Source organism: Geotrypetes seraphini, chromosome 6 (genome assembly GCF_902459505.1).
Source record: "Geotrypetes seraphini chromosome 6, aGeoSer1.1, whole genome shotgun sequence".
NCBI lineage: Eukaryota > Metazoa > Chordata > Amphibia > Gymnophiona > Dermophiidae > Geotrypetes > Geotrypetes seraphini.
In genome coordinates this window covers 256321152-256340057 of record NC_047089.1, presented here as the reverse complement: position 1 = coordinate 256340057, position 18906 = coordinate 256321152, and the positions used below count along the sequence as shown (strand labels likewise).

Here is an 18906-nt window from a genome sequence, read left to right as displayed (position 1 = left end):
ATGAAGACCTTCGACGCCTTGATACTTGATGCTTATGTTCTTATGTTCTTATGATACAGACCTTGATGTGAAAAGGAACACTGGTGTTTACATGGTAACATAGTAGATGACGGCAGATAAAGACCCGAATCGTCCATTCAGTCTGCCCAATCTGATACAATTTAAATTTGATAAATTTTTTCTTCTTAGCTATTTCTGGGCAAGAATCCAAAGCTCTACCCAGTACTGTGCTTGGGTTCCAACTGCCAAAATCACTGTGTTTCACTGGTGATCAATGCTCCAATGAAGAGGATCATCGACAGCATTGATACCCTATGATCCAAGGATGAGCGTCATCAACAACTTGAAGAACATCAATGCAAAGCAGAGCAAAGTGTATGAACAGAGACTGAAATGGAACCAATGACTGTAAAGGGGAGAATGATGATATTTCCCGTCTTCAGTATCGCTCCAATGAAAAGGAACATTCCCTCCAGCTGATGTGATGCTCTGTCAAAAGTAAGTAGGTCATAATCAATGTGAATGATGCAAAGCAATGTGCATAAAGTCATCGACCCTAGAATAAATATCCTGCACCGATACCTGAGACTGAGCAGGTATCAATAGTGCCGCAGGGTGTCAAGGGATGGGAGACCACAAAGAGGATGCACCCCCCAGTAAGAGCCATAGCCTCCACAGAAGGATGACACCGGTGTTACTGTAGAGTTACTCCTCAACGATGTACACCCATATCCCTGTACTGTATTAAGGCTCTATGATCATCGATGCTACGATGCAAGAACCTTGAGAAGGTACCATTGTTGGATATGCTACACCTAGCATGGATCAGTACCGATGCAGATCAATGCATGAAGAACAGGCACCAATAGTACAGGCATTGATTGCATCGAAGCCTGAGAACATAAGAACATACGAATTGCCACTGCTGGGTCACATCAGTGGTCCATCACTTGGCAGCCCCCAGGTCAAAGACCAGTGCTCTAAATGAGTCCAGCCTCACCAGCATACGTTCCAGTTTAGCAGGAACTTGTCCAATTTTGTCTTGAATCCCTGAAGGGTGTTTTCCCCTATAACAGACTCCGGAAGAGCGTTCCAGTTTTCTACCACTCTCTGGGTGAAGAAGAACTTCCTTACATTTGTATGAAATCTATTCCCTTTCAATTTTCAAGAGTGCCCTCTCATTCTCCTTACCTTGGAGAGGGTGAACAATCTGTCTTTATCTACTAAGTCTATTCCCTTCAGTATTTTGAATGTTTCAATCATGTCCCCTCTGTCTCCTCTTTTCAAGGGAGAAGAGGCCCAGTTTCTCCAATCTCTCACTGTACTGCAATTCCTCCAGCCCCTTAACCATTTTAGTCACTCTTCTCTGGACCCTTTCGAGTAGTACCATGCCTTCTTCATGTATGGCGACCAGTGCTGGACGCAGTACTCCAGGTGAGGGCGCACCATGGCCCAGTACAGCGGCATGATAACCTTCTCCGATCTGTTCGTGATCCCTTTCTTTATCATTCCTAGCATTCTGTTCGCCCTTTTTGCCGCCGCCACTAATGCACTTTATATGACAATCTGTATCGATGTTAATCGATGAAAAGGAAGCACCATGACCATGTAACATCAAGTGGTATCGAATGTGTTGCAGGCATCGAAGCATGAGTGCCTGAAAAGGTGATGTGCTTCAGAAATGACAACTTGTATCACCCAGAAAACTATGAATCAAATGAACTCGATGCTTAACTAGCAGGCCACTATCCACTGTGATGCATCTGTGTCGACGTCGTTGAAACATCAGTTACGGAAAGGCATGCACTGAATAGATTTGATGCTAATATGCTACTGATACAAGTAGATGGCAGTATCAATGTCTACCGGTACAAGCAAGTCCCAGTCACTGAAGTCCAGCTCCAGACCTATATGTTGAATTAAAGAAAAAGAAACAAAAGAAGAAAAACTTTGACATTAATCAAAAGTGTTTATCTTCTTCTAATCAATAGCCTTGGAGTCAGATAGAGTTGGAGAGGGCGAGCTGAGGTAGAGTAGAAACAAGGCCAAAAATCCATTGATGATCATGGTAGGAGGTAAGGATGAAAATTTTCATGAAGGCTGCTAAACATCAAAAGAAATTTGAAAAAAGTCCAAAATTTCCTTTCTACTTTTCTTCTTTGCTTGTTTTTCAAAAGAAAAGAACAGAAAGAAGAAACTTGAAAAAAGGCAACTCGACGGAGAAACAAGAGATACGTCTTCACTCCGCAGAAAATAAAAACTGATGACCTCGCAAGCTGGCATTGGGCAGGAAGGCATTCGCGTATGCAGTGCGGACAGTCTAAAAGTTTGTTAAAGCTTAAAGTGATTCTACACTTTTCACTGTCTGTACAGGGGCTCCGTTGATGACATCACCCCACATGTGAGAATATGCTGCCTGCTTGTCTAAGGATAACCAGGCTTATCCAACTCCACCCCAAAGAGGAAGGACCCTCAAAATGGGAATCAGTTTTGCTCATTTCTCTGGATCTCTCTTCTGCATTTGATACAATTGACCATAAACTCCTTCTGTCACGTCTCCAAGAAATTGGAATCTCAGACCAAGTCAAGGACTGGTTTTCCGCCTTTTTTTTTTTTTTTTCCAAAAGATCATCCAAAGTAGTTTTCAATACCTCATCATCAGAATCTTTTATAAACAAACACGGTATCCCACAAGGTTGCATCTTATCTCCTCTGCTCTTTAATATCTTTATGGCACCACTCTTAACTCTTGGCCAATCCATTGGCTTTATAATATTTGCATATGCGGACGATGTGCAATTGATTCATCTAATTAACCTTAATGACCCAGATGAAATAATACTCATTAATCAGAAACTGGAGAAAGTCAAACCATGGCTAGATTCAAATATGCTAGCTCTCTACGTGGAAAAGTCCAAATTAATGATCTTCCCCATCAAAGGTTTGTCGATCAAGGCTTCTCTTAAACTCAACTCCTCGACCATTAAAATTGTAAATTCTTTAAAATTACTAGGGATCACCTTCGATAGTAAATTTACCTATCATCTACACATTAGTACTGTAGTTCAGTGTTGTTTTCATAGATTGCAAATGATCAGATCTCTTGCTAAATTGTTGGAACATTTCTCTTTAAACATACTAATCCATTCCCTAGTGATATCATGTATTGATTATTGCAAAAAAAGAACTAAGATGCCTCCAAATTGTGCAAAACACCTCAATAAAAATTATATTTAACCCCAAGTAACTGGAGCACAGCCAAGCCAATATTTGAAGAATTTATCTATCGAAACTCCCTAGCAACTACCTACAACCTCCTTCTAGGAGACCTCAACCTTCACCTTGAAAACCATTCCTGCAAAAATGCTGAAACCGTACTAGCATACCTAGAAGCCCTAACATATAAAATCTTAGATCCTCAAACCAAACATGAAAAAGGACACCAGCTGGACATCGTAGCATACATGTCCCAACAGACTTCACACTCAGAAATTCAAACCTTAAACGGAAAATGGAACCGTTCCCTTTGGTCTGATCACTACACCTACTCCTTCGAAATCAATTGGTCTTATAACAAATACACTCCGACTACTCAACAGACTACATTCCTCTCACGCAAACATATAGATCCCTCAGTATTCTGGGCAAAAACAGACACCATAATCCAACACTACACATCTAAAGACTTCATCTCAAAATGGAACCTGCTAAGTAGGACCACACTAGACGAACTAGCCCCAGAAAAACCTAAAACCAAAATCCATAGAAAATCAAACAAATGGTTCGACAATGAACTACTCCAACTCAAAAGATAATGTAGACAACTGGAAAGAAAATGGAGAAAAAGCGACCAAGAATCCACAAAAACAGCATGGATAGCAACAAACCGAAAGTACAAACAAAAACTGAAAGAAAAAAGAAGGGCATACTACTCAAAACAAATTGGAGATGGACCCCAAGACTCAAAAAAGCTATTCCTACTACTAAAAGTCCTCACAAACACAACACCATACATAGAGAACAACAATTCGCCCCCACCTACAGCCACCCTCTTAGCAACCTACTTCGCAAATATCAGAGCCTCTTTCAACGGAACACCCTCATACATAGAGACATCATTTCCACCAACAGAAAAAGACTCAATCGCAGCAGATAGAACCTGGTCCCATTTCTCACCTATATAATGGGCAGAGTTCAACAATCTTTATAATAAATACAGTCATGCAGCCTGTGACCTCAACCATTGCCCCCCATACCTACTGAAAAACTCAAGCATATTATTCCGCTCCCTACTTCTACAATGGATATACTCATCACTACTAGAGGGTTATTTCCCACAAGAACTCAGTGAAATCATAATAACTCCAATATTAAAGGACCCTAAAGGAGCAAAAGACCAACCATCCAATTACAGACCTATTGCCTCAATCCCATTGTACATCAAACTGATGGAAGGTCTCGTAGCAAAAAATTTAGCCTCTTACCTAGAGAATCACAACATACTCCACCCCTCACAATTGGGATTCAGAGCCAAATACAGCACTGAGATACTATTAGGAACACTAATGGACAATGCAAGACAACACCTCTGTACAGGCAAAAAAATCCTGCTGATACAACTAGACCTTTCTGCAGCCTTCAACTTGGTAGACCACGACATGCTTCTACAAACTCTCGATTCAATAGGAATCTCAGGCAAAGTACTTGCATGGTTTAAAGGATTCCTACAATCAAGAACTTTCAGAGTTAAAACAATGCAAGAAAAATCAGAACCATGGTCCAACCCCTGTGGAGTTCCCCAAGGATCACCCCTATCACCTACATTATTCAATATATACATAGCCTCCCTCAGCTACTACCTAGATAATCATGGCATAATTTCATACAGCTACGCAGATGACATCACTATTCTCCTACCCTTCGACCAACCAGAACCCGTCATGACAAGCACAATACACAAAACTCTCGATTCAGTTGCAATTTGGATCACAGAGCACAAATTAAAACTTAACCCTGACAAAACAATTTTCATCCTACTAGAAAACAACAAAACTCCAACATTAATCTTGTAATAAACTCGATCTCATACCCAATACAGCCTACACTAAAATTGCTAGGAGTCACAATTGACAGAGGCTGCACCATGCAACCCCAAATTAACAAAATAATAAAGGCATCGTTCATGACCATGAGAAATCTAAGAAAAATCCAAACATTCTTCGAAAAGAAGCAATTTCTACTATTGGTACAATCTCTTATCCTTGGGATGATAGACTACTGCAACATACTATATCTACCTTGTCTTGTGACCATGATGAAGCAATTGCAGACAATACAGAATACAGCCCTGAGACTTGTCTATTTCCTAAAAAAATATGACCATATCACAGAGGCATACCATGACTCGCACTGGCTTCCAATAGAAGCAAGAGTGCACTTCAAATTCTACTGCTTACTTTACAAGGCTCTCAACGGAGAAAGCCCAACCTACTGGAATAACCAACTAAATCAATCCTCCTCAACCAGACACAGAAGATCCCACTCACTATTCACTCACCCATCATCCAAAGATGTCAAACGAAAAAAACTTTACAATAACCTAATAGCTTCCAAAGCAGCTAAACTGGACAGACAAATCACCATTCTGTTATCTTCGACTACAGACTACAAAGCCTTCAGGAGAGATATTAAAACCATACTCTTCAAAAAACACATAAAACCTATCTAGCACAACCAATCCCAACCCAATATCCAACACTCTATTTACCCTTAGATCTCCCTAATACTCTTCTATCTACCAAACGTTATCTAAAACCCATAATTTCACCCTATTCTTATCTCCTAAAGATCTCCACTTCCCTTTGGTAACTCTTTACCCAATATATATTACCTTAAAAATTCTATGTCTTCGCTTATTCTATTCCTTCAAATTTTGAATGTAATTTTTGTTTTAGTTTGGATGTAATCCGCCTTGAACCGCAAGGTAATGGCGGAATATAAATCACTAATGTAATGTAATGTAATGTAAAAAATACGAAATTTCCCCCATTTTGTGCAAAGCACATTGGTTGCCTGTTGAACACAGGATTAATTATAAAATTCTATTACTTACATTCAAGACACGCCAAAGTAACCAACCTGAATTTATCAATAGCTTACTAATTCCCTATTGTCCATCTAAAACACTTCGTTCTATGACACACAAAAGCTTCTTGCAGTTCCATCTCTAAAGCATATCAACACGATAAGATCAAATAACTTTGCAGTGACTGACCCATCTATTTGGAATGCTATTCCTAATTACATTTGTGAAGAATTATCTCTGCTTCATTTTAAAAGAAAGGTAAAAACATTTCTGTTTCAAGATGCATGTGATACCTAACTGCCCTTAAAACGGCTAAACACATGCTGATTGCAGATTGCAACATCCTTCCCCTCCCTGTCATTTTCAAAATATTGTAGTTCCTCCCCTTTTTCCATTTGTTCCTGTCCGACTTTGTCATATAGATTCTAATTGTCAAATGTTCAGCCTTATTTTATATGATGAAAGCTGTATTTTTATTGCACACCGCTCAGAAGTCTGATTGAGCGGTATAAGAAATTTTAAATAAACTTGAAAAAAATTGAATAAATACAGACACCCTCAGAAGACTATTCTAAACAAATCCAGATCTAACACCCCTTACATTTCCAGTGGTCAAAGCACTTGGCTCCTCAGAAATAAGGTAAAGGGATTAAACACCGACAGCATCTCAGGTACCTGTATGCACTGCGAATGTTTTCAGGTGGCATGGTTCTTCTTTCTGTCTTCAGAATCTGTTGCACCAGCTCTGATAAATGGTAGCTTTTACAGCGAATCAACTCTTTAGCTGAAATTTCTACATCGCATATCATGCGGCCACAGGCAGCATTCCTTTCTGCAAAGCCACTGCGTCCCTAATGAAATAAAATGAGTTTATTAACTTTCAAAAACCATAGGATGTGGTTAACAGCAATTAGCGTAGCTGGGTTTAAAAAATAGATTTTGGCGTTCCTGGAGGAAAAGTCCATAGTCTGCTAGTGAGACAGATATGAGGGAAGTCACTACTTCCTTGGGATTGGTAGCAAGGATATTGCTACTATTTGGCTTCTACCAGGTACTTGGTGACTTGGATTGGCCACTGTTGGAAATAGGATGTTGTGCTACGTGAACCATTGGTCATCTGACCCAGAATGGCTATTCTTATGAACTTCATCCTCCTGGAAAAGATGTTGGCTTTTCAGGCTGCTGCTAGTTGGGAGAGAAAAACTAGGCCCTACAATACGAGCTTCTGTATCTTATGATCGTTATAGAAAAATGTTAAAAACTTTACTTATTTAAGCAATTTGTGGGGGAATAATGTGACTGTAATGCATATTTCCATTGTTATTTTGTAATTCTTTGTGAACGCACAGCTCTCTTTATGTTAACCACATAGAACTGTGAGGTGTTTGTGGTATACAAATGGAGTGTGATGTTATGGTATGATTTTGTTCAGTTTTTCCAGCTCTGGATTGCTGGAAAAACTGTTAGGTTCAGTTCTATTAACTATTTTTGTTCAATCACCCCCAGAAGTTCTTCACTCCTATACTGTGCTTCTAAAGTTTGGCACTCCAAATGCATGGCTAACATTTTTTTTTTTACTTTTCATTTTATAGCATGTTCAATATACAAACAAAATGTTGTCAGGAACAGGCAAAACCAAGGAGCATACTTCTGGCTATCCCTGCAGAAGATCAAACATTTTTAAAGACTGTATCCTTCAAGTCATATATCAGCTCGGATACCACAAGCACAACATCCACGACAGCCCCTAATCCAGATATCATCACTTATGGAGGATAATGCATAAGAAAACCTCACCAAACTTTCTCCCATTTAGACAAAGCCATCTACACTCTGCTAATAATTGCTCCATTTATAATAATAATAATAATAATAACTTTATTTTTGTATACCGCCATACCCAGGGAGTTCTAGTTACAAACATATCAGAGTTACAGACAGTGCACAAACAATAATGAACAATTGACAAAGAATGATGTCGTTGAGGTTAGCCGGAGTAGGGATGTATAGGTTATTGAGGAAAGTGGGATGGGAGAATACAGTAAGGAGAGGGAGGAGATTTCAGTTCATTGAAGAGGTGGTGGGAGCAGTGGAAGATGGGATATTAAGGGTTGTGTCCTTGGAATAGGTGAGTTTTGAGTAGCTTTCTGAAGTGTCGAGGTAGTGGGGGCCTCGAGCACCATTTCACAAATACAATGCAGTTTATTCTTCCATTAACAATGGAGTGGGGGGATTGTCTCAGATTTCCAACAGGAAGCCAAGATTAATTTATGACCTTGTATTTTTAGCATTCAGTCTTAGCTGCCAAATTCTAGGCAAGCTTCAAGTTTTGACAGATCCCTCCACGTCTCCCAGACTGGAACAACATGGACCACCATGGATGACACTGGACATTAAAGTTATTGGGGGCATTTAGGGCCAAGTCTGTAATTGCTCAAACAATATTTTATATCACCGACATGAGAAATTAAAACACTATGCAAAACTGTAAATACCACAGTGAACAAGATCACACAAATAAAGATAAAATTCTACATTCTGATACAATCATTAATAATATTGATTATGTGCAGAAATTATCTACAGGTATTTACTGCTACCCTGGAACATGATTTAAGTGCCTTCAAAATTCATGTATTCAGCAAAATTACTGCATATAGGAAGATTCCAAAGCCTCTGAATGCAAAACAGCCACAGCTCTGCTCCTAGTTCCAGATGCTCCCTTTTTGTTCTCCAGCCCATGCAGGAGCCTTGTTCTTCACCTCCATCATCCACTCCAGTGGCTCAGCTCTTCTTCCCCTCCACCCCCCACCATCAGAGTAAAAGGCACAAAATATAAGGCATCATTTACCCCCAGCTTAGGCATGACAGATCTCCTCAGTCTGCCGATCTTGGACCAATGAGGCACTTTACAGGTGCTAATTCGCTGTAGTATGACTTCAAGATCAAATCCATAAATATTATGGCCCTTATAAGAAAAAAAAAACAATATATGAAATGTTTCATTATCACATGTATAAAATTCAGCATAAGCAGTTGAGTCAGAAATATCCATGGAGATATGCACAGAGATTTAAGATCAGAATCTATCATCCATTGGCAGGGGAGGAGAAATTACTCATTTAGAGGCAATTGTAATAGGATTGCTAAGATGTATGCACCACTCAACACTGCCTTGTGTGCACACAGTTATGCATACAGCTTAGCGACCAATGCAGTAAGGACTTTGAGGCTCAGAAAAAACCCATCACATTACCAAACCACTATTTAAATCCAATGTTAATTACATTACATTACATTGGTGATTTCTATTCCGCCAATACCTTGCGGTTCAAGGCGCATTACATAAGAGTTTTCAGGAGGTTACAAGAATTGTGACAAAGCATAAGAGTTACAAGAATTGTGGCATGGCATAAGAGATCAACACCAAAACAAAAAATAGGAACTTTGACTATTTCAGCCTTTGTAACCAAAGCGGTGCGGTGAGAAAATCACGAGTCGGGGAATACTCCCCTGTGAGTGTTTTCAATCGTCTATCATTGCACCATCTTCATTTGGTAGAAAGGGGATGAAATAGACTCCAACAAAATCTCAAGTGTACTTAGTAGTGTAGAACAAACTCCAAAAAAGTTCTAAATAAAGTTCATAAATTAACAAAGAAGTTTTTTTAAACTTAACTTGACTGAAATAAAGGAGAAAGGAAGTTGTTTCACTCCAGCGGGTCCTGACGCGTTTCGCCAGTGGCTTCCTCAGAGAACCCCCATTTGCTGGCTGTAATCAAGAGTAAAACTTCTCCTCTGCTCCCAAAATTACATCACTTCCTATTAGGAAGTCTATTTCATCCCCTTTCTACCAAATGAAGATGGTGCAATGATAGATGATTGAAAACATTCACAGGGGAGTATTCCCTGACTCGTGATTTTCTCACCGCACCGCTTTGGTTACAAAGGCTAAAATAGTCAAAGTTCCTATTTTTTGTTTTGGTGTTGAGTTCTACACTTTGGGAACTTTAGTGTTATACTTTTACCCAGTAGTTTAGTATGTCATAAGAGTTACATAGCATAAGAGTTACAAGAATAGTGACATGGCATAAGAGATGTCATAAGAGTTACACAAGAATTACCAAAGATTTGTCGAGATAATCTCCAGAATCCATTTCAAATGTTCCTGCCTGGCTTTCAAGATCATTCACGGAATCCTGCCTCTTCTTATCCCACTGTCTTTCAACTCCTCCAGTCCCGACGCCTCCAGAACTGCCCAAAGGCTTAAACTAGCCTTCCCCTCTCCACGCAGCATCCACTATGCAGGCAAACTAGGAAAATCCCTTCTCTTCAAAATCACAGGTCTTTGGAACGACCTCACCACCCCGCTGCGGAACCTGAGCTCCCTTCAGTTATTCCGCAAACAACTGAAAACCTGGCTTTTCAGCAAATTGTAGCTCTATCCTTCCCCCCTTTCTCTCCCCCCCTTCTACACATAAATTCATGTAATCCTTTTTCTTCTTCTCTACCCACTATTTTAAGTTCTTGTAAACCGTGTCGAGCTCCATTCTCATGGAGATGATGCGGTATATAAACTTAAGGTTTAGATTAGATTAGATTAGAGATCTTGAGGTGATAAATGTTGGGTAATTAGAAGCATATTAGAATATGTTAATATGCTTCTAATTACCCAACAAACTCCAATATGCTTCTAATTATCTGAGGATTGCATTGCATTACAGATTTCTATTCTGCCATTACCTTTCGGTTCAAAGCGGATTACAAAAAGAGTTATGGTAGGAGGGTTACAAAGTTAGATCAGAGATCGTTTTCAAGAGAGGGTTAGGTAGGATCAGGGGTTAGGGAGTACAATAGCAATGTAAAGAAATGTGCATAGGTGATTAACAAGTAGACCTTATTAGATAGTGTGTGCTTGCAACTCTAGGTGTGGGCACTCAGCCAGATTCTGTAAACAGAGCTCACATCGGACAGCGGCTACAAAAACAGTGTCATCCGAATGTCAATCACGCTTACAGAATTGCAGCTAAAGGAGCTTAAAAAAAAAGACACAGGTAATGTAGGCCAGGGTATTAAAGACCTACATTACCAGAGCCTAAGTTTGACGGAGAATCACACAAAACAGTGCCCAAGAAAATCTCCACCCATAACCACACTTACTTTTTTTTTTTTTTTTACGAGCTTTTAATTCAGTTTTAAACGGCGTGGTGATACAAATTTGCCCACTCTTTTACGAACGCATAGCACGGGTTTTAGCGCCGGCAGCGGCGGTAACTGCTCTGACGCTAACAGGAATTCTATAAGCGATGGAGCAGTTGCCGCCGCTGCTAGTGCTAAAACCCACGCTATGCGTTTGTAAACAAGGGGGTTAGAGAACAGCCACTGTAGCAGTTTGCTTCCATCGTTTTTATTTAAGTTTTCATTGATGCTAGCGTTCAAATCCTTACACGACATGGCGCCGGGCTACTTAACGGCTAAGCTTCCTCCAAACGCCTCCTGTCGTGCCCTTGAACTGCAAACCACCATAAGAACATAAGAATTGCCACTGCTGAGTCAGACCAGTGGTCCATCATGCCCAGCAGTCCGCTCACGCAGCGGCCCTCTGGTGGTCTAAGACCAGCACCCTAACTGAGACTAGCCCTACCAGCGCACGTTCTTGTTCAACAGAAACTTGTCTAACTTTGTCTTGAATCCTTGGAGGGTGTTTTCCCCTATAACAGCCTCTGGAAGAGCGTTCCAGCTTTCTACCACTCTCTGGGTGAAGAAGATCTTCCTACTCCTACTTCATACCGAGCCACTGGAATCGACTTCCCCCACAGATCACATCCCTTGAAGGACTCCTCAGCTTTAGAAAAGCAATAAAAACACCGATGCAAAGAAATGCATATTGGTAACAGAACCGGTATGTATCACATAAGAAAAACTAGCTATGGCAAATCTAACCTGTAAACTATCTGTGTGTCAAATTAGGATAAAACTTGTACTGAAAACCTTGCACTGTAAGGATAACTATTAGACCCCTGGTATGTGTCAGGTTAGGATAAAAACTTGTATTGTAAACTTGGACTGAAACTATGTATGTTTAACCTGTAACAAGTTCTGAGCTCTTTGGGGACATTCTAACATTATGGATTGTTGCAGCCTGCTAGGGATAGTACCAATACTCATAACAGCCCTCTGTCCACACTTGGTGTATATCAGCCAAATCCAGGTTTACCAAATCCCAGGTACAAGGTCGCCATGGTGAGGTTTTGCCTGACAGCAGCAGAACTCTTCCCGCTATTCCCTCTCCTCACAGCAGACACCAGCTCTTGCAACCTCCCCATGGCACACAGTTACCAACTTTCATGCCTTCAACCCTCACATGCGGTTCTGGCTTGCCAAGGATCAGAAATGTAAGGGAAGAAGAGTGAATGCACATTAGATTACAGCCTTCTCTTCTGCCACCCGGTACTGAAACTAAAGCTTGAACCATTTAGTTCAAGTTTTGCATTTAGTGCCAAAGCAGAGGAAGAGATCTGGACCCCAATGAGAAGGCGAAATTAGGTACTTACCTGCTAATTTTCTTTCTTTTAGTCCCTCCAGACCTGCACAGACTGGATGGGTTTACGCTCCTCTGCCAGCAGGTGGAGACTGAGAGCACATTGACTTTTGGCAGTAGTACAAGAGACAACAATTTACCTCATCTATTCTCACTAAGATAGAACAATGGACTACACAATTCAAACTAAAACTATACCCAGAAAAAATCAAGCTTTTCCTGGTGAGTCCCAACCACAAACTAATGAACACCTCCTTGAAATTAAACGGGTTAACTTACCCAATCAACTCTACCATCAATATCCTTGGAGTCATCCTAGACCGCTGCCTGACTTTCGAAGACCATACTAATGCTCAAGTTAAAAAATGCTTTGGCACCCTCTGGAAACTTCGTACCATCAAACACTATTTTGACTGCCTCTCTTTTCGATTGCTGGTTTAATCTCTAATCTTAAACACCTTAGATTATTGCAATATCATATACTTGGGTTCCTTTAAGAAAACCATCAAACGACTGAGAATCATTCAGAATACTGCCATCCGTCTCATCTATGGTCTCAAAAAATAAGATCATATAAGCCCGTATTACAGAAAACTACACTGGTTACCGATGGAGGCAAGGGTCATCTTCAAGTTTGCCTGCCTCTGCTTCAAAACCATAACTGGTTCATCCCCAATCTATCCATCGCACCATTTTGAATTTCCAAGCACCACTTGCACACGTAATGCCTCTCTGTTCGCCTTCCCCTCCCTGAAGGGCTGTACCTATAAGAGATTCCTTGATAGAACACTGTCATTTCAAGCAGGCAAATGGAATAAATGTCTAACCACCCTCATTTCCAATTCACCCTCATTTCCAATCCTTCAGGAAATCAATTAAAACCTATCTCTTTGATAAATTTCTCTGACTCTTTCCTGCCTTGTAATATCTCTGAAACATTTCCGGATATACCTAACTACTCTCGGCTTACCAATGTAATTCGAAAGTTTTTTTTTCTTCTGTAACATCGCTGTCTGTGTACAGCCTCTTCCTCTGTAAACCGCTCTGAACTGCTTGTGGTATTGCGGTATACAAAAATAAAGTTGATATTATTATTATTATTATTTACAATCAGTCTGACGAATAGCCAAACAGGAAGTAACTAAGAATTAAACAACTGTGAACTATAAACACACCAACTCCACTCTCATATGCAGAAGACAAAGTAGTTGTCCAGACTGGACCTGGAAACATTATTGGATACTGATTAGAACAAACTAAACTAAACTAAACCTTGGGTTTATATACCGCATCTTCTCCACAAACGTGGAGCTCAGCAAGGTTTACAGGGGTTGGGATAGAAAGGAACTCCAATGGAATTATAGAAGTAAGTATAAAGAGAGGTTAGAGGGCTTAGTGTACCAGAGAGGGAAAGAAAAGTTACATTTTAGAGAATAGCCAAGTTTTCAGATGCTTACGGATTAGTTGAAGGGAGCTCAAGTTACGAAGTGGGGAGGTAAGATTATTCCAGAGCTCAGTGATTCTGAAGTGGAGGGAAGTCCCTCGTTTACCAACATGGGATATGCCTTTTAAAGAGGGGAAGGATAATTTTAGTTTTTGGGCGGATCTGGTGGAATTTGGATTTGAGGAATTCCAGGATAATGGAATAAAAGGAGGAAGGATGTCCCCACAGCTTGCCATCTAAGACAGACTTACCAAACGCTACTGCTTTTACCATACTCCCCCGAAAAAACCAAAACCAACAAGATACCGCAGAAAAAAAGTATTCTTTGCGAAAAACACCAAATAAAATAATAGGGCGTAGTCTGTGCCAGTCTGGAGGGACTAAAACAAAGAAAATTAGCAGGTAAGAACCTAATTTCTCCTTCTTTAGTATCCCTCAGGATCAGCACAGAACGGATGGGACATACCAAAGCAGTACCCACCATGGGTGAGACTCCTGAATCGCCACCACAAGAATATGCTTACCAAACACCGTGTCCTGACGTGCCTGAATGTCCACACAGTAGACTGGAGAGAAGATCAAACCGCAGCTTTACAGATATCCACTGAAGGCACAAGAGAATTCTCAGCCCAAGAGGCCACCTGACCCCGAGTGGAATGAGCCTTGAGAAACTCTGGAACAGGCTTCTTTTGAAGAAGGTACACCAAAGCGATAGCCTCCTTGATCCAGTGCACAATCGTAGCCTTGGAAGACCTGCCCCCCTTAAAAGGACAAAAAGACGATCCAACTGAAGGAACTCCTGGGTCCGCTGAACATAAGCGCGAAGGACTCTACAGACATCCAATTTGCACAACTGTCTCTGCTTCAAAGAGCCCTCCCAACTACCCAAGACCGTAAGGACAACAAACTGGTTGACATGAGAAGGTGAAACCACCTTCAGCAGAAACAAGGGAACCGGCCACATGACCTAGAAAACTCAAGGAAGGGAGGCCTACACGAAAATGCCTGCAGTTCTGAAATGCGTCTCAGGAAGTAATGGCCACCAGGAACACTGTCTTAAGAGTAAGATCTTTCAAACATGCAGGAGCAGAGAGACTCGAAAGGAGAACAAATGAGCACAGAAAGAACCAGATTGAGAGCGCAGGCTGGAACTGAAGAAAAAACTGGTGGCCGGAACAATTTCACCACTCTCAAGAATTGAATCAAAATTTGATAAACCGCCCATCTGCAGAAGAGGCCAAACACCAACCATGCAACAGACTGCAAAAAGCAACAATCTGCACACTAAGGGAGGGCCAGACAAGGTCCTGCTCCAGGACATCCTGCAAAAACTCCAAGATGAGGCAAAGATGTGCGAAGGGAGACCACACCATGAACGGAACACCACTCCTCAAAAAGATGCCAGATGCACACATAAGCCTGAGAGGTGGAAAGTTTTCAGAAACCCAAGAGGGTGGAGATCACTTTATCCAAATATCCTTTCTTACTTAGGTGCTCCCTTTCAAGAGCCAAGTCATAAGACAAAAGGAGCCCAGATCAAATATGGATATGGGACCCTGAGTCAGAAGGTCTGATGAGAGAGGCAGCAGAAGAGGATATATCACAAGAATCTGAACCAGATCTGCACACCATGGGAGCCTGGGCCAGTCCAGAGTCACCAGGATCATGCAGCCTGCATGCCAAGCAATCTGAAAAAGAACTCTGTCCACCAGTGGCCACGGAGGAAAGACATACAGCAGACCATCCATCGGCCAAGCCTGCACCAGAGCATCCAGTCCCTCGGCTTGGTAACCCTGCGCCAAATGAAAAACCTTGGCGCTTTGGCGTTGACATTTGTGGCCATGAGGTCCATGACAAGCTGGCCCCAGGACTGAACAATCAACTCAAAGGCTTCTAGTTCAAGACACTACTCGCCAGGATCCAGTACATGAGGACTGAGGAAGTCGGCCTGGGCATTGTCCACTCTCGCTATGTGGGAAGCCAAGATGTCCAGAAGATGAGTCTCTGCCCATTCCATGAGAAGAGTTGTCTCCTGCACTACCACATGACTCTTGGTTCTCCCCTGACAACTGACGTAAGCCACCGTCGGGCATTGTTCGAGAGAATCTGAATCAACTTGCCCTTCAGCAATGCTTGGAAAGCGAGTAACGCCAACTGAATGGCTTGGGTCTCCAGAACATTGATCGACTAGGCCGCTTTATCCGGTGACCTGCTGCCCTGAGCCGAGCAACCAAGATATTGAGTTTCCCAACCGAGGAGACTGGCATCCATAAGAAGCAGTCCACTGGAGCTGATCTAAGCTCACCCCTGAACCAGATTGGAAGGCTGTAGCCACAAGCAGAGGCTGCAACGAACTAACTGCCTTACTGGGACAGACCAAAGGTCCATCAAGCTCAGTATCCTGTTTCCAACAGTGGCCAACCCAAGTCTCAAGTACCGTATATACTTGAATATAAGTCGATCCGAATATGTCAATACCCCCTTTTCCCCCAAAAAAGGAGGAAAAATGGTTGATTTGAATATAAGTCGGGCGGCTTAATATTCAAGTGCCTGTCCTGTCAGGCTCTACACCCAGCATCCTTCATTCCCTCCCTCCTATCAGGCTCTGCACCCACTACCCTTCCTTCATTCCTCGAGAGTGTAGAGCTGCAATTTGTTCAGTCTCTCTTCGTACGAGAGACCCTTGAGCCCCGAGATCATCCTGGTGGCCGTCCGCTGAACCGATTCAATTCTGCACACATCTTTACTGTAATGTGGCCTCCAGAATTGCACACAGTACTCCAGATGAGGTCTCACCATGGCCCTGTACAACGGCATCATGACTTCAGGCTTTCGGCTGACGAAACTTCTATTGATACAACCCAATATCTGCCTTGCCTTAGATGAAGCCTTTTCCACTTGATTGGCAGTTTTCATGTCTGCACTGATGATTACTCCTAAATCTCGTTCTGCTGAAGTCCTAGTTAAAGTTTCTCCGTTCAAGAAGTACGTCCTGCATGGATTTCCGCTTCCGAGGTGCATGACCTTACATTTCTTAGCATTGAAGCCTAGCTGCCAGGTTGAGGACCAACTTTCCAATGTAAGCAGGTCCTGCGCCATATAATTCTGTAAACTGCATTCACTTACTATATTACATAGTTTGGCGTCATCGGCGAATAGTGTTATTTTACCTTGAAGCCCTTGAGTCAGATCCCCTATGAATATGTTGAAAAGGAGTGGACCCAGGACCGAGCCCTGCGGCACTCCACTGGTCACCTCACAGGGGACGGGGCAACTGGTGTGTGGAAGGAACGTGTCACTGACGACCTCCATTTGGCGGGTGGCACGTTTGTGTGTCGCAAATGGTCAAGAGGAGGCCTCGCGCCTGAGCAGACAAAACACTTGTGGCAGGCGCGAGCTGCAGCACTTTAGGGGAGCTGCTCCCTGGTTCTTCTCCTGCGCAGTGTGGCCACCGTGCAAAGCACTAGCACTGCTAGTCCAGGCAAGTACTGAGAGGAGAGGGGAGGGTTGGGGGCTGGGAAGCTGCTGGACTAAGGAAAATACAGAGAGAGCTAAACTAAACTAAACCTTAGGTTTGTATTCTGCGCCATCTCCACAAGCGTAGAGCTCGGCACGGTTTACAGGGTGTTGAAAAGGAGCTACAATGAAGGGTTATAGGAAAGGAGCTAGGAAGATAAAGAGGGACAGGGAACCAAAAAGCGGGAAGTGTTAGATTTTTGAAAAGAGCCAAGTTTTCAGGTGTTTGCGGAAAGATTGGAGGGAACTTGAAACTCTGAGCGGGGATGTGAGGTTATTCCAGAGTTCTGTGGTTCTAAAGGGGAGGGATGTTCCTAGTTTTCCTATGCGGGATATACCTTTTGTAGAGGGGAATGATAGTTTTAGTTTTTGGGAGGATCTAGTGGAATTAGGGTTAGAGGAATTCCAGAAGAGTGGGATAACGGGAGGGAGGATGCCATGTAGGATCTTGAAGGCTAAACAGGCACATTTAAAGAGGACTCTGGAGTGAACTGGGAGCCAGTGAAGTTTGGATAGGAGTGGGGAGACGTGGTCGAACTTGCCTTTTGCGAAAATAAGCTTGGTCGCGGCGTTCTGGATTAGCTGAAGTCTATGGAGTTTTTTTTTAGTTAGGCTTAAATAGATGGAGTTGCAATAATCCAGTCTAGAGAGGATGGTGGATTGAACAAGGACGGTGAAGTGAGAATGATGAAAGTACGATCTCACTTTCCTCAGCATATGAAGACTAAAGAAGCATTTTTTTACCAAGAAGTTGAGGTGGTCATTGAAGGAGAGAAAGGAGTCTATGATGATGCCAAGGACTTTGCTTGAAAACTCAAGCTGAAGAGTGGAGCCGGAATATAATGGGATGGAGGTGGGTAAATGATCTAACATTGGGCCGAGCCAAAGTAATTTTGTTTTGGACTCATTTAATTTCATTTGTACAGAATGTGCCCAGGAATGGAGGTTCATTATACATGCGGATATGTTCTTAGCGAGATTAGTGAGGTTCAAATCGGTCTCGAGGAGGATGAGGATATCGTTGGCATAGGTGTAGAGAGTTTCCAGGGGGGATAGGTGAAGAAGTTTCAGAGAGGACATTTAAATATTGAAAAGGATAGGAGAGAGGGGTGAGCCTTGCGGGACTCCACATATTGGCTTCTAGGGAGGGGATGAGGTACCGTTTATGTTTATGAGAGCTGCTACTAGACCAGGAGAGGATGGCTGCTGGACTAAGGAACATAAAGGAACAGCTGCTACTGCACTGGGAAAGGAGGGTTGGAGACTGGGAAGCTGCTGGACTAAGGAAAATAAAGGGAGAGCTGCTACTGGAGGGAGGGAG

General features: G+C 42.2%; 1 protein-coding gene across 4 annotated transcripts in view; it reads right to left on the bottom strand.

Annotated features, from left to right (window-relative positions):
* Positions 1-18906, bottom strand: part of POLA1 (DNA polymerase alpha 1, catalytic subunit) — an 874681-nt gene that overhangs the window by 682365 nt on the left and 173410 nt on the right. For all 4 annotated transcript variants that reach the window (XM_033948024.1, XM_033948022.1, XM_033948023.1 and 1 more), the window contains exons 19-20: positions 8937-9053; positions 6761-6936 (exon numbers count right to left, since the gene is read on the bottom strand). In XM_033948024.1, the coding sequence (XP_033803915.1) occupies positions 6761-6936; positions 8937-9053 (293 nt within the window). The remainder of the gene's footprint in view (positions 1-6760; positions 6937-8936; positions 9054-18906) is intronic.